Source organism: Scardinius erythrophthalmus, assembly GCF_964197995.2.
Source record: "Scardinius erythrophthalmus genome assembly, chromosome: 2".
Taxonomy (NCBI): domain Eukaryota; kingdom Metazoa; phylum Chordata; class Actinopteri; order Cypriniformes; family Leuciscidae; genus Scardinius; species Scardinius erythrophthalmus.
The window spans coordinates 24,023,726-24,046,153 of record NC_138222.1 but is presented as its reverse complement, the minus strand read 5'-3'; the positions used below and the strand labels follow the sequence as shown (position 1 = coordinate 24,046,153).

Sequence of the window (22,428 nt, the reverse complement as noted above, 5' to 3'; positions counted from 1 at the left end):
GCTACGTACACTCATAGAGAATAATGTTTTCGAATTTAAAAGACGTGGCGCTGCGCGTCCGGTGTGCGACCCCTTTAAATTGACCATTTCAAATAAACATATTTGTGCCTTCAGACAGTGATATTGGGTGATGGCGCCGCAGATGTGCAGTCATGTTGGAAGTCTTTCCGTTTGAGTAGGCTACACGTGTAAAACAATGCTTGCACACAGTTATTTTTATTGTTTACCGTTTTTTCTTCCTCGGCACTATACTCAACGGCAAAACCGAAATGTCCCCACACCACGGATTTGAAAGACGCCGGCGCTTCCTCGTACTGTAGCCTCACTTCACCGCCGCTCGCCATGTTAAAGTGTGGAATGATGGTTAAGCGCCCCCTAAATTTAGAGCATATTGAATATTTACTCGCGGGGAATTTCCTTATCAGCTTGTAGACTTACAGGCACACACAAACAGTCAATTCGGAGAGAAATAAAACGCACATAAATTATTTAAACGTAAAACCGAAAAAAACGCAATTCACAAGCGCGTATTGAACCGTGGATGTCGTACCGAACGGTTCAATATTATATTGAGAATTGTGGCATCCCTAGTAATAACTAAGAATAGTAAACAATAATATTTTTAGTTTGAGACTAGATATGTAGATTTTACAATCATGTTTGTTTTTACAGCTGGATCCTGGTCAACAACTACCAAGCCCCCAGGAGCTGATGGGGAAGATCTTGATCAAGAACAAGAAGAAACACCACCACAGGGCATCTAACGGTGGGAGCATCAGACGCAAGGACGGGACAGACGAACAGTCCTCGCCTTTGAATGGTGTGTAAATGCACACACACTCACATATACACACACACACCAAAACACAGCCTGATCTGCTCTAGCACAAAAGTGATTGTGATTAAAATGGTTGCAAATGCATCAAAACAATTGCTACAAAAATTTAAATATGTATAGCAACTTGCGTTAAGATGGGGTTTTCCAGACACTGGGACCATTTACAAAGAACTCGTTTTTTGCATTTTACTTTAACTTGTTGCGTTTTAAGAGTGCATGAGATAAAGCTAAAGACAGGAGACGGAAGCACAGTGGTTAAACGCATCTGCCCAGTGCAGTGGCGTAGCGTCTGGGTATGCAGGGTATGCATGTGTATATGGGCCCGCATCCATAAAGCTATGACGTCATTCATTTCATTACACATGCGCACACATACAGAGATCATGCAGCGCACACACAGAAACATTCAGGAGCACAGAAAACTGCTGTCAACGCTGCCCAGCACTTTCATTGCTAAAATGGCTTCACTACTGAAACGCTACATTATGTTTTTCAGCAATGACGTGGTAACGTCGCTGTTTTTTAAAATAATTCAACACACAGCTTCACTATTAATAGAGATGCGCTGCAGAGACAAAGGTAATTCACAAACGCACAATCTCTGTCTCTCTAATTCATTCAATTAAATGTAATCTTACCAAACTTCTTTATTGCTGTGTCTGATTTAAAGCGGGCAGAATGCTAGATCTAACAACCAAAATAATCGTCACTTTTACAGTACCATTCCAGGCTTCGCGTCGGGTCGTTGCCTCCAAGTCATTGTATTGTCGGGTGGTTTGCCCCGACGTTGTACATTAAAATCGTTTAATGCACACCTAGCCATGGGTTATCCCTAATATGTTAGTTCCGTTCTGGTTGTGAAAAGTTTTTGGGTAGAGGTATACCACTCAAGGTTGCATTTTATGCAACGCTTATTGGTTTATTACATTTATTTGGTAACTCAATAGACAATTTTTGACTATTACTAATACTACTCTTGTGTTGGATCTGGATGGCCTGTAACTTTACGTAGATTATCTATTAGGCTACTCGGATGAAAACGATAAGATATAAATGTCCTTTGCGAAGCAACGTGTTTGGTATGGTATTTTCCTGATATGCTGCATTAGCATCTCTTCATTGCATTTTCGTTTGGGGGCCGTTAAGATTTTTTTTTTGCAAATGGGCCCAGGACTGACTTGTTACGCCACTGGTCCAGTGCATGGTTTTACATAGGAAAAACAATGGAAAAGCAGCATAGTGTAATAGAAAAACATGTTCTGTTTGAGCGACCCCTTTAGAGTGCATGTTAGTGTTTCCTGCATCAGCATCGTTGTGTTGTGTTGTGTTGTTCTGCTTGTTGTTCCTGCAAGCACAGTGCAACCTGTGATGTCCAATTTGAGAATGAATGATGCTTATGAGCCAACTCTTTTAATAAATCCGTCTCAAACCCATGACAAGAAGCTCACTCACTTAACAGCAAACAAAATAAACAATAAGAACCTTTACTGTGAACTCCTTTGTGTGTATTTTCACACTAGTATTACACAATCTTCAACAACCGTTTCTCATCTGATCTTCTATGACAAATTATAACATTTATTTCAGTGTGAGATCATTTTTAATCCATCACTTATTCTCATGGGACATTTTATTGCACATCTCTCTCATATCTGCTTGATAAGAGAGTTAGCTCATGAACTATCTATCATCATTTACTCACCCTCTTGTCATTCCAAACTTGCATGGCTTTCTTTCTCAGCTCTAAATGATGACATTTACAACTTTGCAAACATTTAGACTTTCATTATCTACATTTTGCAACTCAACTGCAGTGCAAATGTATGAGGGGCTGTTTTAAATCTGAACTTTTCTTGTGGTTCCAAAACCATTCTGGCTCATTCATGAACAATTAAATATACACATGATCCATTTTTCATTTGCCGATTTCATTTCACTTTCAAACGCATTTATCATGAGATTTGTGTTTAGATTGTCCGTTGTCTGATGGGGAGGTGGGCCAGAACATGTCCAATGGGGGCGAGAAGCTTGCAGAGAGGATGGCCAAAGACCTTGATATCCGCAAGTCTATTGGTGGGTTTGTGCCTAGTTGACATGAGGTTTCAACCAATCAGGATGAAGACCGAAGTCACTTAGGCAGCAGTATCAAAGTTCAATGTATTTATAGTGTATATTCAAATGTCTGTGTTTTTGTGTGTGTGTTATTTTTTACTATTACCCTATAGACCGGGGAGACGGAGAGAGTGATGAAGAGGAGGAAGAGGAACCCATTCCAGATCCAAAGAAGCATAACAACACTGATGAGGTAACTTGTTCACTGTCCAGTTCACGTTTCTGCTCCCTGTCTCTTTCTATGCACATCTTTGACGTGTCTCTCTGTTTCAGGGTACTGCGTACAGTGAGGTGAACGCTACAGAGGAGATGTCCACGTTGGTCAACTACATAGAACCAGTCAAATTCAAATCCTTTGAGGCGGCAGCCAGTGAGTACTGATACTTTTCACATCACGGCTGTTACTATACTGTGTATTCTAGCATGGCTGGAACAGCAAAACTGTGTTGACCAATCAGAAGCCAGGACAGAATCATCCATTTTTGACCGATCCCTCTCTCTCTGTTTTTAGAGAGGAATAAGTATTTTGAGATGTCATCTTTTGTGGAGACCAAAGGCATGGACACAATGAAGAATTCTCCCATCGAGTTTGTTGAGTATCCTTCAACAGCCTAGGATATTGATTAGATTAGCTAATTACTCAATAACCATTTCTAAACTTGTCTACTTACTCTTTTTATTTGTGTTTGTAGTCCTGATCTGAATTCTCCTTCAAAGCGTGATGTGTTGTGGGCAATGTAAGCCATTATATAGTGTGTACACATTTCCACCTGAAATAACAGACCATCCAAATACCATATTATTGGTATAATCATTTCAGCAAACTGTGTGATTTTAATGTCAATTTGTATGCGAATCAAGACTAGTGGTTAGTGGGTAGTGGCTTCAGTTACATAAGTTTGATGTGTCATGTTTGCACTGTCATATTCAAGTAATGTTGTTCTTCCTGAGCCAAAATGTTTTTATTCAGATACAATAAAAAGCAGCTAAGTCGCATCTACCCCAAAGGGACACGTGTGGATTCCAGTAACTATATGCCACAGCTCTTCTGGAATGTGGGCTGCCAGATGGTGGCGCTAAACTTCCAAACTCTCGGTCAGACATGCAGATAGCACTCTGCACTTATTGCCTTCTTCCTTCTTTTTTATCTGTTGTTCTACATTTACATATATTTTTGATGCTTTGTATATTAAAATAAGCTTATATCTCTGTTTCTCAGACTTGCCGATGCAGCTGAACATGGGGGTGTTTGAATATAACGGCCACTCCGGGTATCTACTGAAGCCGGAGTTCATGAGACGCACAGATAAACACTTTGACCCCTTTACTATGGACATTGTGGATGGCATTGTAGCCAACACAGTTAGAATCAAGGTATTGTGTTCACATGTATCATTTTGTTTGAAGTTATCATAATAGTATAGAATAGTAATAGTTTTATGTAGCATGTACAATCAGATCTCATCTTTCACTCACACACACAGATCATCTCAGGCCAGTTTCTGAGTGATAAGAAGGCCAGTGTTTACGTGGAGATAGACATGTTTGGACTTCCTGCAGACACTAAAAGAAAATATCGAACGAAAACTTCTAACAACAACTCTCTGGACCCAATCTGGGATGATGAAACCTTTGTGTTCAACAAGGTAACAAATGAAAGGAATAGTTTACCCAATCATGTTAATTATGGCATGCACAAAACTGTGAAGGTGACTGTGATAATCTACACATTTTTATCAAATGAAATGAAGTATGCTTTTAATCTCTCTCTAGGTGGTATTACCCACCCTGGCGTCTCTTCGAGTAGCAGTGTTTGAGGAAAATGGGAAGTTTCTTGGTCATCGTATCTTGCCAGTATCGGCTTTGCGCCCAGGTTTGTGCAAAATACATGGCAGTGGTTTAACAGACTTGCTGTTCTGATACTGCACTAAAGATCTGCTGGTTTGTATATGCTATATGTGTTTGTGTGTCTTTAGGATATCACTACATCAGTCTGAAGAATGAACTGAACCAACCACTCCTGCTGGCATCCCTACTTGTGTACACTGAAGCTAGGGACTACATCCCCAACGAGCACCAAGGTAGGAGAGAGATCTATGGGACTATGTATGCCATGGATGTCAGAAAAACATATGTTGCTACACAGAATTAATATTTGCAACTGGTCGTGCGTGCGTGCGTGTGTGTGTGTGTATTATGTATGTATGTATGTATGTATATATATATGTATATGTGACATCACTGCATTAAGTGGCGCAAAGCTAGTTCAGTTCAATTCTGTGCATAAATGTGACTAGTGTATTTAGCTGCAGTGTGTACAAAAATCTTTTTTTATGCTAGTAGTAATTTTTACAGTAGCAGAAACAACTGTAGATAAGTGTCTTACACAATGGTAATTTGAAGACTGGGATTTACACCAACAGTCCTTTGGTTACAAGCTATATGCTTCTTTGTAACAGAGACTTACTCTGTTTTTTTCTGTCTTCCTTATTTTGTGTGTGAAGAATACGCAGAGGCTCTGACAAACCCCATCAAACATCTCTCTCTGCTGGCCCAGAGAGAAAGGCAGCTATTAGCACTTATGGAGGATGCCACTGAGGTCAGTCACACTTGTTTCTGTGTTTGAATCTCTGTAACCAACCAGTGCTCACCTTTGTGTTGTTCCAAACTTTTGTGATTTTCTTTATTCTGCAGAACCGTGTTCTGCAAACTATGGCACGCTTGCCAACATTGCCACACGGAGGGATAATCATTGGCTCGTGATAATAGCTAAAGAGGTTTATTTATTAAATTTAAATAGAGTCCCTTGAACTTGCATACGGACATACATTTTGAGGTAGTCATTCCTCATAGTCACTCAGTCTGTTTAATTAAGTTAGGGACTATAAATACAATTTTAACCTTCGTTAGCACGCAGATCCGACAAACCGTCCTCCCGCGTACCATAAGGTTGCCAACCGCTGCTATAGAACATTCTTTTTTAATATCATGGCCATTCTTTTTATTATAATGAAAGTGAATGAGGCGAGGACAGAGGCTGTCAAACTCCAAAACAACCACAAAAAAAAAATTCACCATAAAAGTATGATATGGCTAGTGTCTTTACTACAAGTTGTGTGAAGAACAGATTGAAATTTAAGTCTTTGTTCAGGAAAAACCTGAAATCCAAGTACAATGTCATATTCATGAGCAAATCATTCTTTCGACTCATATTTTCAATTAATCAGTTGATCGAGTTGCTTTTATGATCTGATGCTTTTATGGTGCTTTTTCATCTTTTTCAAAGCTTGAAAGCCCCAGTTCCCATTTATTTAAAAGAGTGATATATTCAGACTTTCTCCTTTTTTCTACCATGGAATTGTTTTTATCAAATGGGTTTGGAACAAAATCAAGGTGAGGATAAATGATGGATTTTTATTTTTGGTTGAACTATTACCATGTTACCATGAACTAACATCTTGCAGATATTTAATCAATTATGTGAATGCATATTGTGTGTGTGTGTGTGTGGTCCTGGTATTCCCTACATTATGGGGACCAAATCTCCGCAAAAGAATATTAATACCAGTTATTTTTTTTTACCTTTTTTTGGTCACCATGAGGAAAACAGCTTATAAATGACACTAAATTATGTTTTTTGAAAATGTAAAAATGCAGAAAGTTTTCTGTGATTGGTAGGTTCACGGTTAGAGGTTAGAATATACAGTTTGTACAGTATAATAATCATTATCACTCTCATAAAAAGTCCTCATTAAACATGAAAACCCGACGTGTGTGTGCAGGGTAAACCTGCGAAACCAGAAGAAGGAGACTGGTCTGACTCTGGCTCCGCACCCTCTACTGACCCTTTCTGCCCTCTGCCATCTCCAACACTTCCTCCTGTAGTCAGTGAGGTCATGAACCCTCCTCCATCAGGTTCGGTCTAGCCTCTGAAACAATCTCTATTTTTCCTGCCGTCACCCTCTCCCTCATTCTCTGTCTCTCTCTACCTGTCCGCATTTTGGCCATAATGTTTGTCATGCCAGTTTTGTATTGATGTCTACTCATGAAAATGCATGTACTGTCCATTAAGTGACCTGTATGTTCGTGTATAATATGTTATAGGCCCAAAAGAAGATCTAGTCAACAATATTCTTAAAGGTAAGATCATACTCATCATTCGCTCTTCTTCATCAGTCACTCGCCTCCTGCAGAGCACTGAGAGAGGTTTTGAAATATCATGGTCAAGCTGTGTGTTTGTGTTTTGCAGTTATCGAACCTCAGTCTATTGATGAGCTCAAACAGCACAACTCCTACCAGAAGCTGGTGAAGAAGCAGTCCAAGGAACTCAAGGAGTTGAGCAAGAAACATGCGAAAAAGGTCAAAAACACTTAAATTACGTTTTATGTAAGGAATGTACCATCATGGTCACGTTCAACCAAGATCAGTTTTGATGTTGGGTTGAGAAAGCCTGGTGTTTAGCAAGTTGCTAACATGTTTCAGCAATGTGCTAAAACATGTTAGCAAAACATGTAGGCCTACACTTGTTTATCTCAAGACATTTTTCATTTGTAAAACTGGTTTCTTCTGCCTTTTTTAAGCGTCTTGCGTTGAAACTCCCCAAGCCTCTGTTACTAATTTGAAAGTATTACTTTAGAACTGGGGCTGTTTCTAAGCAGTTACAGTGTAATAATGTTATAGAGAGAGAGCATGACTTAAGTCTGCCGCAGCTCTCAGTAGATAGCAAAGTTAACTTCATTTTTCAGTAGCAAGGCAGTAGCATCATTATTTCGTTTTTAGATGCTTTTATTGATGTTTTATTTAAGTAATGAGCTAGCTGGACAGTCACATGATAAAAAACCACTTTGGAGAAAATCTAATTTGTCATTTCTTGTAGTTTTTATGTTTTTTTGAAGTTCTGATCATTTGATGGAATGATATGGAACGGAAATGCAGTCAAGAATAATTCTGTTATTGAAAATTAACAACCTTTAAACATCTATCAGCCAATCTTGAATCAAGCTTTCAGAAGGGTGAACTTATATCAGAGCTGTAGCGCTCTAATAAAGTAACTTCTAAAAAATAATGTGTATATGTGTTTCAGATGTGGGCACTCAGTAAGGAGCAAAGGACTCGTTGTACGCAGCTGAACTCTGACCTCCAGAGGAAACGAAGTCAGGTGGAGAAGCGTGTGCGCACCAGTCTGAAGAAAAAGTGAGGGCATTGACATTTTAACCTTAATTAATGTTGGCCAGGTAGATATTGTGCTTGTGTGACAACTGTTTGCTCTTTATTTCATATTATGAAAGTGAAAGTGACATGACGTGTAGCCAAGTATCGTGTCCCATACTTGGAATTTGCGCTCTGCATTTCACACATCCGAGTGCACACACACAGCAGTGAGTATTGAACACACTCATACTGTGTACACACACACCAGGAGACATTTTTGCTGTGGTGCCCGGGGAGCGATCGGGGACCGCTTTTTCAGCGCTGTTCATCAGGTTGTGGGTTCGAGTCTCAGTACTGGCAGGAAATGTTGGTGGGGGAGCGATTGGGGAATGAACAGCGCTCTCTTCATTCACTCCCCTACCTACATTTCCTGCTGGTACTGAGACTCGAACCCACAACCTGAATGAACAGCGCTCTCTTACACCCTTAGGCTTAGGCCCTCTGATGGGTATTTTACGTTTAAAGCAGGAAACAAACAACACCAGTAGATAAACGCAGACTGCCTTATTTTGTTACAAGTAGCCAAACAAACACTCTGACCTTTCATAGAACATCTGAACTTTTTTTTTCAGTTGTTTGCTCAGTGTCACAAATTTGCTTATTTGATTAGTGAACTAGAATAGTGCAGAATCTGAAATATTTCTTCACTTTACTGTAGAACATTTCTTCTAAATTGGATCAAAATCCTACTTTGATTTTGAACTTGAAACCACATTGGAGAGTGTTCACTTTGAATAATATCTTTATGAATTATTATCATTATTATTAATGGTTGCTTGCTGTTTGCATGTGTGCAGTGGGTCAGAGGATCCCGCGCAGAGGGAATTGAAAGAGCTGGATCTGGAGCTACAGAGACAGACAGAGCAGTTCAGAGAGGAGCAGCTGCAGGAGCTTCTTGCGCTCAGACAGGCACAACATCAGATAGAGAAAGAGGCTAAACAATGCCACCTCAAAGAGGTATGACAAGCATAACAATAGCACAAAGATATCGCTATCACAGCTGCTCTGAGAGACACTAAACACACACACACACACAGCTAAAAATGCTGATTCTTTGTGACTGTGCTTCTGTCTCAGGCCAATCAGAAACTGAGGGAAATTGCCCAAGAATGCCAAGCAGCCCAGATCAAAAAACTCAAGGAAGTGTGCGACAAGTAAGAAATGTTTGGTTGTGTTTTGAGGTGCATTTGTGTGTGCACAAATCCTGAAATGTCACATTTCTATTTGCAGAGAGAAGAAAGAGATACAGAAGATTTTGGAAAGGAAGAGGCAAAACAGCATCATTGAGGCCAAGAAATCTGAAAAGGAAACGTTAGTAATGGGTTTTCTCATCTCAAGGACAGTGCTTTTAGCAGTCTGGGGTTAAATGGTTATCTCACCCAAAAATGAAGATTCTGTCATGATTTATTCATCCTCATGTTGTTCCAAACCTGTATGAGTTTCTTTCTTCTGCAGAATACAAAAGAAGATATTTTGAAGAATTAAGAAAATCACACAGGTGAAGGTTAATAAATGATGACAGTGTTTTCATTTTTGCTGAATTCTTTAAGTGCATTGTCTCACCCAAAAATGAAAATTCTGTCATGATGTACTCACCCTTATGTGTGTTTTCTCCATAAAGTCAATGGGGTCTACTGTCTTTCTGGACAGTACTGATATTCATTATATGGACAAAATGCATTTACATCCCTTTAATGTTTTTTTTTATTATTCGTTTAAAAACAGTTCGACATGCCTTCTGAGATGCCTAGAGATGTCTTTAAAAGCAACCATATTTATCTGTCCTTTTATTTAAAGATAAAAGAGAGCATTTTTTTTAATGTGCTGCTTATGTTGATTGAGCCATTTACATCTGGAGAGTTCAGCATTGAACTCAGCGCCTCGACTCACCCCATGGTAAAGTACACAAAAAGTAACCTTCTTCTGTCATTCTCTCACTTAGCAGGGAGCTGACCGAGATCAATAGAAAACATATCAATGAATCAGTCAGCTTAATCCGTCAGGTGAGTTCTGGAAGTGTCTGGATGTAGTGTTAATTGGATTTTTGTGTAAATGGCTCATTTTATACGAACTGATATTTAAGAAAACCTTTACACCTTGTCCTAATTAGGTGCCACTCAAGTTTCCATTGTCTTTTTTTTTTGGCCTGTACTGAGAGCATAAATGCCCAGACGCACCAAATTGGCATTAAAGAACTAGTGACAACAAAAGCCTGCCTTGGTGTCACCTCACATCGCCTGCGTCTGAGCCAAAAAGTTGTGTTTGAACACAGTGCAAAGACTACAGCCAGTAGCCTGCTACCACATACATTCTGTGCCTGCATGATTGGAAATAACTCTCCATACCAGCAGGTGACAGTAGTCTACTGCATGCGTCATTCAAAAGGATAACCAGAAGAGCTACGACTGTGGCTATGACTGTGGTATAAACCATGAAACACAGTAGCGGTTGCTTGCTTTCGTCATTTTAATTTTCTTTCTTGTGCATTGGTTCACTAAGCTGAACAGCCAGTCAGATTGATCTGTCTCGCGGCTGGACTCCATCGCCGAGTCAACATGCTCAATTGGCCTGAAAGGCTGCCCACAGGGGTCAAGACTAGTGCAAATGCTGTGGAACAGAGAGCAAAAACTAGGTAGACACTCAACGATGGCCAACATTTGCCCATCGTCAGCTTGGTTTGTGTTTCAGCCTTAAAGGTGGTATCAATGATTTCAGGCCCAAAAATATTTTATCACATTCATCTAATCTTTCCTAACGATCCGCTAGCTGCAAGCCCCATAAGCATGCCGTCAAAAAAATGCGTCTCTGTAGGCAGCCTAGGCTCTGAGATCTGCACACAAAAACAAATGGTTTAGCCAAACACTCAAAACCAAAACAAATAGTGTTCCAACCAATCACCGACAGGGGGAGGGTGTTGTGAGGTTTTGAGTCAGCTTTTTCTTCAGCTCTGACTTCGCGTGCAGCCGTGCACAAGCACAAAACCTCACAACACCCTCCCCCTGTCGATGATTGGTTGGAACACTATTTGTTTTGGTTTTGAGTGTCAATGATACCACCTTTAATAAAGCACAAAACAATAAAATCGTAGCCAATCAGAAGATATTGGATGTTTCTGTTTGTTTCATCACTGGGTAGATCCACCCATAGTAAACCTGACTGGTTTATTAGACAGCTTTCTTGAGTAGGACAAGCACTCGACAGAATGTCTCATCACTTTTGGATAGAGACTCAGATTATGGCTTGACGCTGTTATTGCTCCTCACCTTGTTAGGACAAAGTGTTACAGAGCCATACAAAATGTACTCGAGTACAAACAATCAAGGTCAATCTTCCTCATAAAGTCCCTTAATTCTTTCTCTCTCTTTGTGTAGCTGGAAGTGTCTCAGGGGAAGCGTCAAGAGAAGTTGAAAACCCTTCACAAGGACATCCTTCAGAAAATTGAGGAGGAGGTTCCACTGGTCAGTCCATTCACAGATCTATTCAGCCTTCAGTCCTAACATGCTAGTCCCGGTTCATGTTGATCGATTCCTCCTCTTTAACAGAAATTAAAAAATTTAGGAAGTCTTCCTGACTGAAATGTCCCATAGTAACTATAGCGTTTGCCTAAATACCTTAGTTACAGAAGATATAATGCCAACCAATGCTAATCATCAAGAAAAAAGCAATGGTCAATTCAGGTTCTGAAAGCCTCTTGCACTATTTGAAGTAAGGGTGGGGGATATCCCAGACACGATTAACCAGTAGGAATTTGACAACCGGTATAAATTCATTTGCCTTGATTTTAAATTGTTCAAGCACAATAAGGCAAGAAAGAGAACTCAATTCAATATTTGCACACAGTCAAAGCGTATGCGCAGAGAGCTGTAATACAGTTTGTAAGTACTGAACTGAGTTCTTTTTTCATGTCTGATTGCACTTGGTTAGTTCACCCAAAAATTTTAATTAGCCTATCCCATAATTTACTCGCCCTCAAGCCATCCTAGTTTTATATGACTTTCTTCTTTCAGCCAAACAAAATCGGGTGTTATATTAAAAAATATCCTGGCTCTTTCAAGCTTTATAATGGGAGTTAATGGTAACTTGGTTTTTTATGGCCAAAAAACTGCGTCCATCCATCATAAAAATAATCCATATGGTTCCAGGGGGTTAATAAAGGAAAAGATTGATATTTATAACTTAATCTATAATCACTGGCTTCCGGTGACGGCCATAAGCGAGTCTAGTTCCAGCGGAAGAGTGACCTCTGACCCGACGCATGATGTAGGATGTAATAGTTGCTTAAGCTTAGGTGAGAGTAGACGCCTCTCGTGGTTCAAACAAATAGGGCTGGGCAACAAACTCAAGCTCCTCTTTTTTTAATATCGAAATCCTCTGACTTTTCTCTTTAAAAATTCTCATTTTTGACTTCTAATTCGTGACCGGTGTTTTGATTTGCTCTATCCTCTGCTTTTCCACGTTCGTCAATACGTTATGCGTCGTGTCAGAGGTCACTCTTCCACCGGAACTAGACTCGCTTACAGCCGTTACCGGAAGCCAGTGATTATACTTAATAAAGTTATAAATATGGATATTTTTCTAACAAAAATGCATCGCTTCGCTTCAGAAGGCCTTTATTAACCCCCTGGAGCCATGTGGATTACTTTTATGATGAATGGATTTGCTTTTTGGAGCTTTATTCTTTATTCAGGCTCTATTCACTCTATTTTTTTTTATATAACTGTTGTCTGAAAGAAGGAAGTCATATACACCTAGGATGGCTTGAGCATGAGTAAATTATGGGATTATCTATCTATCTATCTATCTATCTATCTATCTATCTATCTATCTATCTATCTATATGAATTCATTCAGTGTTTTATTTGATTATTATTTTACTTGATTATTCAATTTCTGCAGAGAACTGTGAAATGTAAGTGTTATCTAAAATGTTGATATCGTAACAACCTTTTTTCCCCGGTCAAAAATAACTATATTGTGATATTCATTGTTATCGTGGAATAAAATTGCTTATTGTGATTAAACCTTGGTCATATCACCAAACCTTTTTGTTATCTCATAATGTTTTTTTTTTTGGGAGTATTTTTTTTGTGGAATGGCACTCTTAAATCCTCATGTCTTTGCAGAACCAGGCCCGTCTGACACGCGAGTGCGAGGCGGAGCTGAAGCTCTTGCCAGAGGAGGTGTCTCACTTCCTGCAGGAGCCTGAGAGCAAAGGCTCTCGTAAAGACACCCTGATAGGTCAGGCCAATGACAGCCTCAGCTCTGGCCCCTCCTCCAACTGCAGCACGCCCCCTTACACCTCCCCAAACCACAGCTGGGGGAGCAACATGGGCAATATCTCACTGCTGGAATCGTCCTCAACCTCAAACACTCCCGTCAAGTCAGAGACAGATACTACAGGAGTGTACTAGTGATACTACAATTTGTTTTATTTGTTTTTCCCATCACTCTCTCCAATCCATTTCTGTCCGCAGTGGATTTAAAGAATAGACATAGTATTACTAAAACATTTTATGAATTTTTTTGAGGAATTTTTTTTTTTTTTTTTTTTTTTTTTTAAACCTGCACACACTTTGCCACTGTCTGTCTGAATCAAATCTGACACCTTTTCTTTTTTTTTTTTAACCAAAGTTCTGTTTTAATGGATTGTGGATTTTATCCAGCTCTGACGACGTGGGCTCTCGTACATAATAATGCATGTACGTAAGTCACCTGTGGAAACCAGAGGGATGGGCTTCTGCATTTCTGTTGTATATTTTGCACTTTGCAGCTTTACATGTAGTTCCACAAGTCGTCCTGAAGGTGGCAGTGTAAATTTGACTGTAAAGAATTCTGAGGCTGTGATGCTAACGCTAGGCTATTGCTTAATCTGGTGGTACGTGTTTACATAATAATGCACAGATGGACTATTGCTTTACCCACCCCCGAAAAACACAATTTCATTCATTTCATTTCACCACTGCAGCCGAAACATCTTGTCGTGTTTGTTTGTGTCCCATGACACTTAAATGTTTAAGTGCCTCACATCTACATATACAGTACTTTGCTTGAACTCTTTCACCCAGATAATTATTTTTAAATTCTGTAATCCCACTCGCTCTCTCTCCCGTACCTCCCCCGTATCCTTCTCTCTGTCGGTTGGCTTAATCTAATCCCGACTCTTTGTAATTGGCAGTGATCCCGCATCTGACACTGTCTGAAATCCAGTGATGTCCAGGAAACTTAATGTGCCACCCACGTATTTTTTGTCCAACCGCAGATGAATCCGCTCACGGCTTGGGTGCGGTTCCACTTCGGATCCCATCTCAGGGACTCTGCGTGCAAATCCCCCGTCTGGCTTTATCAAGGTCTATTCAGAGGCATACCATGTTGCATAATATGCAACAAAAAACAGCATATGAGGTTTTTTAATGTGAGATTGAAACAAGACTTTTACAGCTTAGCTCCGCAATCCAGGGCTTTTTTTAATCCATTGGAATGCATGACGGTTGGATTTTGCTTTCTCGTATTGTAATCTGGTCTGCTGTCACCCTCCTCTTCCTGTTTACTTTTAGAAATTGGGGCAGGTTTCTGGTTCTGTGTCCAGTTGTGTTTCTTCCCCTCCTTCCTTTCACTCTCTTTGTGTCTCTCAGGGCTCTGAGGCTCAAAATTAAGACAGTTGGAGTTGACGTACATGCATTCAGTGCTAGCGTGCATCATTCACACTATAATACCAGAGCATGAAAGTGTGTTTTTATGATCTCAATCAAAGCACTTTGAGAAAGACAATGATTACAGCACTTATGACTATCAAACCATATAATTCGCTGAGTGAGTAACATAATATGCAACATGCAGGTTACGTTTCTTCTCCATGCATTGATGAAAATATTTCCTAGAGTAATTTACAAAGTGTGTGTGTTTGTGTGTGTGTGAGGTAAGTGCTGGCTGCGAGAATGGAAACTGCACAGTAGAGTTTAGAAGGCCAGAAGGCAAAAGGGCTGAAGTGAGATGGACAACACCATCTTTCACTATGAGAAGCGAGGGTTTGTTCGTTGAGGGTTTTATGACTCATTGGCCAATTTAATGTGTTCTCGTGTTAAGTCAACAGCTTTATATACCCGTATAAGCAGGGATAAATGGTACTTGCATGTAAACATTTCCTCTCTCCATGTCTCATTATCTTTGGAGAGGGACATTAGTGATGTACATACTACCAGGAAATATTAATGTGTGTAAACCACACGAGTTTATATCGATCTACATATAATTCATTCCATTTTAGAGATAAAGGAATTTTACTACTGACTAGAGGAGAAGTCGTGAGTGACGTCTGTCTTTTTGCTTGTCTTAGGCTGATCTAGTGTCCCAACAACACACACACACACATTTTACAGTCGTCCCAAGCACCAAGCTGTCTTTTACTGTCTGTCTCTCTGTCATTTTATTTTATTTTTTGGTTAAAATGAGGTACAAGCGTTTAATGAGAAGCACCTAAATACTTTATGGCCTGTAATTTTATTATTTTTAAAATGTAGACACTTTGTGATTGTCATTTTCTTTACAGTGGTATGATTCTGTGTCATTTTCCTTACAGTGGCATGATTCTGTATCATGCCTGTGTTATATTGTGTTATGGTTTTCTTATGTTTAGTAATGGTTGAATGGCACTACTTTATCATTTTAAAAACCACAAAATTCCTTCTTTTTTTAAATCATGGGATTTAGAACCCCACTTTTTAGTGTCTTAAAATGGGACAAAATTCAGGTTGTTCTTCTGTTTTTTTTTTTAGCACCTTTTATTTTGAAAATGCTTCGCAAATCGTGTCCTGTAAATTGAGTTCTTTGTTGGTATACAGTTTGTGTTTTCAAAGCAGACATTAGCATGCTCATTTCAGTCTATAATCAGATGTCCTCAGGGGATGAGCCAGGCTGGTCCATCACACTTGTGGGCCCAAACTGAGGGATTCTTTGTGTACTGAAATCTGTGAGGACTGTCGTCAGACTTTAAGGGACAAAACCTACTTAACCAAGGGCTAACTTCTGCTCTGCCTCAGTTACAGCTTTAACCAAGTACATATCTCATAGTTTCTCTCTCTCTCTGCATCTCTCTCTTTCTCAGCTTCTACTGAAATGCTCTTTTGTTAACACTGTATGTAGATAATGTACTGGTCTGCCTTGTTTAAAGGGAAAATTATTACTCTGGATGTAATTTTTATTGCCTCGATAAATAATATAACTGTACATTCAATAAATACAGAACATTGTCAAACATGTCTTGATTGTTGCTTCCCTTTTTCAGTTCTACTTTTATAAAATGAGAGCGAGTTTTCAGATTGTGAAATGGTTTTGAACGTGTGAAGGACAGATTACGTGACATGATGAAGGTGACATCCTCAGTTATGCAAAATTGGTTATTTTTTTATTGCTAAAAATGAGTGTTGAACAAAGCAATAGAACATTTAGATTAGTCATATTTACGAACTATGATAGTATTTATTATATTTTGCTTATTAGCTTATCTATTTTTATGTGCTTTTTGATTTTTTTTACTGTTTAGCTTGTATTATTTTTACATTTTTAGTTATTTTAGTACTTGAATTTATTTATTTATATAGCAACTTATTTTATTTTAGTTGGTAAGGCAATATTTCAAAATTTAGTTTTGTTTTTGGGTTTGCGTTTTTCATGTAGTGTAAATAAACTAAGTTACAATAGCTCTACAAATTTACATTTAATGTGATTTTTGTTTTTTATTATTTATTTATTTTTTATGTAAAAAAGTAGAAAGTTTTCTGTGATGGGTGGGGTTAGTGTAAGGGGATAGAATGGGGGGGAAAGCTCATTTTTTGTTTCATCTGACCATAGAATGTTTGAAAAGTAACACTACTGAAACTTCAAACGGGATGGGTTCTAGGGTCAGATGAAAAAAAAAAGAAGCTTTTTTTGACAGCAAACATTTAAGATGGGTTTGGTGCACACAGGGATAAAAAAGTACCCCATGTGTAAAATTAAATACTCTGCTGTATCTTTAAAGCTGTGGGCCTAATTTTCTGCCAGAGGTCCTGGACATCTTGTTCAGGTACATGGCATCATGGATTCGATCAAATACCAACAAATAAAAAATCAAAACCTGACAACCCATGCTAGAGATCTTACAATGTATGGAGCTTATAATATGACAAAATGATTTGAATTTGAATTGTGTAAATTTGAATTATTTGCAAGTGTAATCTAACAAAATTGAATTTTATCTGGCAGTTTAAATAGTTCTGAATTTGATTTTTTTTAAATGAATATTGAACATTTGAAATTTAAAAAATTGAAATGTTTTTATGGCTGAATTTTACAGACATGTATTTTCAAACAGCTAGTTTTTTGTTCTGAATTCTTATACTGCAAATATTCAGTTAAAAAAATACAGATTCAAGTTTTCAAGATGAAGAAATTCGGAACTTCAAATTCAGTTTTCTAAAATTCAATCTCAAAAATTCAAACTCAAAAATTCAGATCGTACAGAAAGTAGGTCACAGGTCATTCACAGGGAAGAGTAAAGGATCTCAGATGTCGAACAGAGCATTTTGGCTGCACTGCAGTAGTTTTCTGCCGCAAACGCGGTGGTGGTTCAAGAGAATCCGTGTATCTTTCGTTCAGTCGTTTTTTTTATTTAATATTAAGAGTAGAAAAATTAGAAAACAGCTTGAGTATTAGATTTCTAATTCTAGTAATAATAGTCTGCTGCTGCAGTTGCACGGAGCTTACAAAACTTAACACGTGTATTGCAACTATTATAGGCTACATTTAATTTTCTCATCAAACAACTACTAGACTAACGAATGGCTCGGTACAACAGAAGAGCCTAGAAAGGGCTTTCTCTCTGTGTAGACCAGCAGTTGGTCTGAATTTGCTATAACCTATATCCTATTTTCCGGACTGTATAGGCTTAGTCACGTTTTATCATGAAACACGCTGATTTATTCCAAAGTTACTCAGGCATATATAATGCATTTAACGTTAAATAATCTAAATGTTGACTTTCAAAAGTAGGCGCGCCAAGAAGGCTATTCGCTGTATTTTGGTTCATTTTTGATGTGTGCCAGAAAGATCTTGAAGGAGACCGAGACGCGCTAAAGCAGCGCATCATGTTGTTTTATTTATTTTTCAATGGCATGATATTTTGTAGTCATTTTGAATGTACACAAATAAAAATATACATTTTACTGTTTCGAATGATGTCATATTATCTGTATGACTATAAATAACAGAGTATTAAGTTATTTCCCAGCAGTGGAACAAATCCAAGTGATGGCGCAGGCCCATCGCACTCTCACACAACATAGTATCAGTTCTGGCATGCTTCATATTCATATTCATATTAATATTCATATTCATATAGCAAATTCAGACCAACTGCTGGTCAACACAGAGAGAAAGCCCTGTCTAGGCTCTTCTGTTGTGCCGAGCCATTCGTTAGTCTAGTTGTTTGATGAGAAAATGAAATGTAGCCTAGTTGCAATACACGCGTTAAGTTTTGTAAGCTCTGTGCAACTGCAGCAGCAGACTATTATTACTAGAATATTAGAAATCTAATACTCAAGCTGTTTTCTCATTTTTCTACTCTTAATATTAAATAAAAAAACGACTGAACGAAAGATATACGGATTCTCTTGAACCACCACCGCGTTTGCGGCAGAAAACTACTGCAGTGCAGCCAAAATGCTCTGTTCGACTTATCTGAGATCCTTTACTCTTCCCTGTGAATGACCTGTGACCTACTTTCTGTACGATCTGAATTTTTGAGATTGAATTTTAGAAAACTGAATTTGAAGTTCCGAATTTCTTCATCTTGAAAACTTGAATCTGTATTTTTTTTAACTGAATATTTGCAGTATAAGAATTCAGAACAAAAAACTAGCTGTTTGAAAATACATGTCTGTAAAATTCAGCCATAAAAACATTTCAATTTGTTAAATTTCAAATGTTCAATATTCGTTTAAAAAAAATCAAATTCAGAACTATTTAAACTACCACCTAAAATTCAATTTTGTTAGATTACACTTGCAAATAATTCAAATTTACACAATTCAAATTCAAATCATTTTGTCATATTATAAGCTCCATAACAATGTGCCATGTTTGGATCTTCTAACAGGACAGTGATCCAAAAACAAACATCAAAATCAAAACAAAAATGGGTCACTGAGCACAAAACCAAGCATCTGCAATGGCCATCCCAGTCCCAGACCTGAACCCTATAGAAAATGAGTAGGCTGAACAGTATGGGGTTCCATTTGTGCCGAAATTATGTCGACATGCTATCTGTCTATGCTGTGTGTGTCGTCTTCCATGACGTGAAATAATATGTTAATTAAATTCAGACTGGCCTCCAGACCAGCCCGCCTCCAGACCAGCCCGATCCGCCAGGACCGCTAGAGGGGTGGTCTCCTGTCCCGCCATGGCCTCCGGACCAGCCCGATCCGGCAGGACCGCCAGAGGGGTGGTCTCCTGTTCAGCCTTGGACGCCCGAGGGTCCTTCAGCTCCGCCTTGGACGCCCGAGGGTTCTTCAGCTCCGCCCTGGACGCCCGAACGTCCATCAGCTCTGCCCTGGACGCCCGAGGGTCCGTCAGCTCCGCCCTGGATGCCCGAGGGTCTGCCAGCTCCGCCTTGGTCATCGAGGCCATCCTGGAGTCCGTCCGCCTTCACCCTCCTGTCCCGGACTTTAGTTAATTATCAATATCATCATTAGTTCAATGTCTGCACCTGTCTAGTATAATCAGTTCATTTGTAATCATCGTCATCACCTGTTCTGTTCTCAGTGTATTTAGTTCTCCCTTCTCACTCTTCAGTTGTCGGTCAATGTTTGTGTGATTAGCACTCTGTTTGTGCACTAGCACACTGTTTTGTGTTTGTTAGGATTTTTGCCTTTAAATAAATATTGAGTGTTTTGGATCTCTGCCTGGAGCTTCATCTTCTACCCTGAGACGTTACAATTTATATAGCGCTTTTAACAATATGAATTGTTTCAAAGCAGCTTTACAGTGATATTAGGAAATTACCGTCTCAGTTTGAATATATGTGTATATGTGTAAATCAACCCTCAACAAACTATTTGTCTGGCCTTAAATTATAATACAGAATTATCACGTCCGTGTAGCAACGTGGTGACTCGAAAAACGACATTTTATCTGTACAGAGGTAAAGGGAAGGAGGCCTTCACAGGGGAGAGACTAGTTGACACTTCAGGACTGCATTGTCATCGTGTCCAGGCGCAGGTCCTTCATCAGATCTGGATGCGATCTGGCGGACTGCGGTCAACCTCAAGATAAACAGAGACTAATATTAGCATATACGGTTTAGGTCAGCCAGAACTGGGAACACTTACCATAAATCCTGATGTACTTGTTACATCATAAGAAGGATTCTTATGATGTAACAAGTACATCAGGATTTATGGGAAGTGTTCCTGGTTCCGGCTGACCTAAACTATGTAGCCTAACATTGAATTATAGAAGTCTATAATGTGTTATGTGTATGCTAGGTCAAAGAGATGTGTTTTTAGTCTAGATTTGAACTGACAGAGTGTGTCTGCCGCCAGCAGTCGATTTTGATATTCTAGGTATTATCAACTGGCCGGAATTTTGAGATTGCAATAGACATGACGGACTATAATGCGTTAAGAGCACCTTTGGAAAATGTTTTTTTTTTTTTTTTTAATCCCCCCTTCATACCAAAGCATTACCGTACATGCATAAAGCATCCTGGTGTTGAATATTATCATTCAGCTTTGCTGTACAGTTTGCTTATAAATAGATACTAGTCTATTGTATTTATAGACTTTTATTGTGTTTGTATTTTATTGTATCTTTGTATTGGATTGTATCTGTATTTTATTGTGGAAGGTTTTAAATTCTTTGTATTTTTATGTTTTTACTCTGTGTGTTTTTTATTCTGTTATGGATCCCCCTGGGTCTGAAATAAAGTTTATACTTTATGTATTGTCATATGGCATTGTTTTGAAGAGTTAATACTTTCTCAGTTGTCTTCTGATGGTTTCTTTTGAAAGACATTTGTGAAACATGATTTTTAGAATAAACTTTGTCCCATTTTTGTCTAGTTTATAGAGTTTTACCACAGAGTTTGAGATGGAAGAGGGGATTTGTCACCTTTTTAGAGCAACTGCTTAAAAAACATGTACAATAACTGTGAGGCTTATGAAAGCGCCTCACAGCTGAATGCAATTTCTAAGACCCTTCAACAGCTTCTAAGTACAAAAGCTTCTCCTGTCTTCATTTGAAGATTGCGAAGAAAAAAAAAAAAAAAAAAAAAAAAAGCCTGTTTCCCTTTACAGCTGGGATTGCTTTGCAAGGCTTGTTTTTGTGATGGGACAGTGATGTTGCAAAAATGCTGGTTGGAACTCCATTTCTGATTGCAGCTTAACATCAAACATTCAAGTTACTGAAAAACACAATCCTCCGAAATCTCATTAAATATTAGGATATCAGTTTACTTGGATTATTTCGATACTTGTTAGTTGATGCTATTAAGGTTATTAGGATAAATACTGTATAATAATATAATAATAAAAACATAAAAAATCTGACATTAGAATAAAGCAAATACATGAAAGCGTGTCAATCTTCTACACAGTGAAAATGCTTTTATTTAGCTTTTTTTCTTATTAAATATATCAATATTCATTGCAAATTATATTATCAGCTCACCAATGTGAGATAACTGAAAAATTGACATGAATTGCATACTGCCATATTTTAAGATATGTCAGAGCAAGTTTCTTTCAGTTAAGATTACATGCAGTTGTGTACGTATATTATTCCAAAAGTTCCCAAGGATTTGTAAATCCAGAGAAATTCCAGTTTTACATAATGGCTCGTCCCTTGTCATTGTCGCCTATCAATGACGTAATATCTGCGCTATCCTTTCCACTTGTAGAAACCACAGATAGATTCCTCATTAGCGGCCATTTCAATGGGCTGTTTATGTAAGCCGCTAATGAGGCATCTATGCATGCATATATATATACTGTATATGTATGTATATGTATATGTATATGTATATATATATATATATATTTATATATATATACAGTATATATATATGTATATATATATATATGTGTGTGTGTGTATATATAAATATATATATATATATATATATATAAATATATATATATATATATATATATAAATATATATATATATATATATATATATATGAAGAGTTCAGATGCAAAAGCCTCTAAGTGCCATTTGAAATTTTCTTCTAGAAT

The 22,428-nt window shown here is 38.3% G+C and overlaps 1 protein-coding gene across 2 annotated transcripts in view; it reads left to right on the top strand.

The window, feature by feature from the left end:
* The window catches only part of plcb3 (phospholipase C, beta 3 (phosphatidylinositol-specific)), a 57,598-nt gene extending 41,181 nt beyond the window's left edge, over window positions 1-16,417 (top strand). The window contains exons 14-34 of one of the 2 annotated variants that reach the window (XM_081359350.1): window positions 673-820; window positions 2,810-2,911; window positions 3,064-3,143; window positions 3,224-3,320; window positions 3,462-3,546; window positions 3,921-4,045; window positions 4,170-4,324; window positions 4,435-4,596; window positions 4,724-4,823; window positions 4,927-5,031; window positions 5,455-5,549; window positions 6,733-6,865; window positions 7,055-7,090; window positions 7,200-7,309; window positions 8,034-8,143; window positions 8,959-9,118; window positions 9,239-9,315; window positions 9,392-9,472; window positions 10,107-10,164; window positions 11,533-11,619; window positions 13,285-16,417. In XM_081359350.1, the coding sequence (XP_081215476.1) occupies window positions 673-820; window positions 2,810-2,911; window positions 3,064-3,143; window positions 3,224-3,320; window positions 3,462-3,546; window positions 3,921-4,045; window positions 4,170-4,324; window positions 4,435-4,596; window positions 4,724-4,823; window positions 4,927-5,031; window positions 5,455-5,549; window positions 6,733-6,865; window positions 7,055-7,090; window positions 7,200-7,309; window positions 8,034-8,143; window positions 8,959-9,118; window positions 9,239-9,315; window positions 9,392-9,472; window positions 10,107-10,164; window positions 11,533-11,619; window positions 13,285-13,572 (2,394 nt within the window). In that variant the 3' untranslated portion in view covers window positions 13,573-16,417. Of the gene's footprint in view, window positions 1-672; window positions 821-2,809; window positions 2,912-3,063; window positions 3,144-3,223; window positions 3,321-3,461; window positions 3,547-3,920; window positions 4,046-4,169; window positions 4,325-4,434; window positions 4,597-4,723; window positions 4,824-4,926; window positions 5,032-5,454; window positions 5,550-6,732; window positions 6,866-7,054; window positions 7,091-7,199; window positions 7,310-8,033; window positions 8,144-8,958; window positions 9,119-9,238; window positions 9,316-9,391; window positions 9,473-10,103; window positions 10,165-11,532; window positions 11,620-13,284 lie in introns of both variants that reach the window. The other variant, XM_081359349.1, reaches the window with a different exon arrangement.
* The last annotated feature ends 6,011 nt before the right edge of the window (window positions 16,418-22,428 follow it).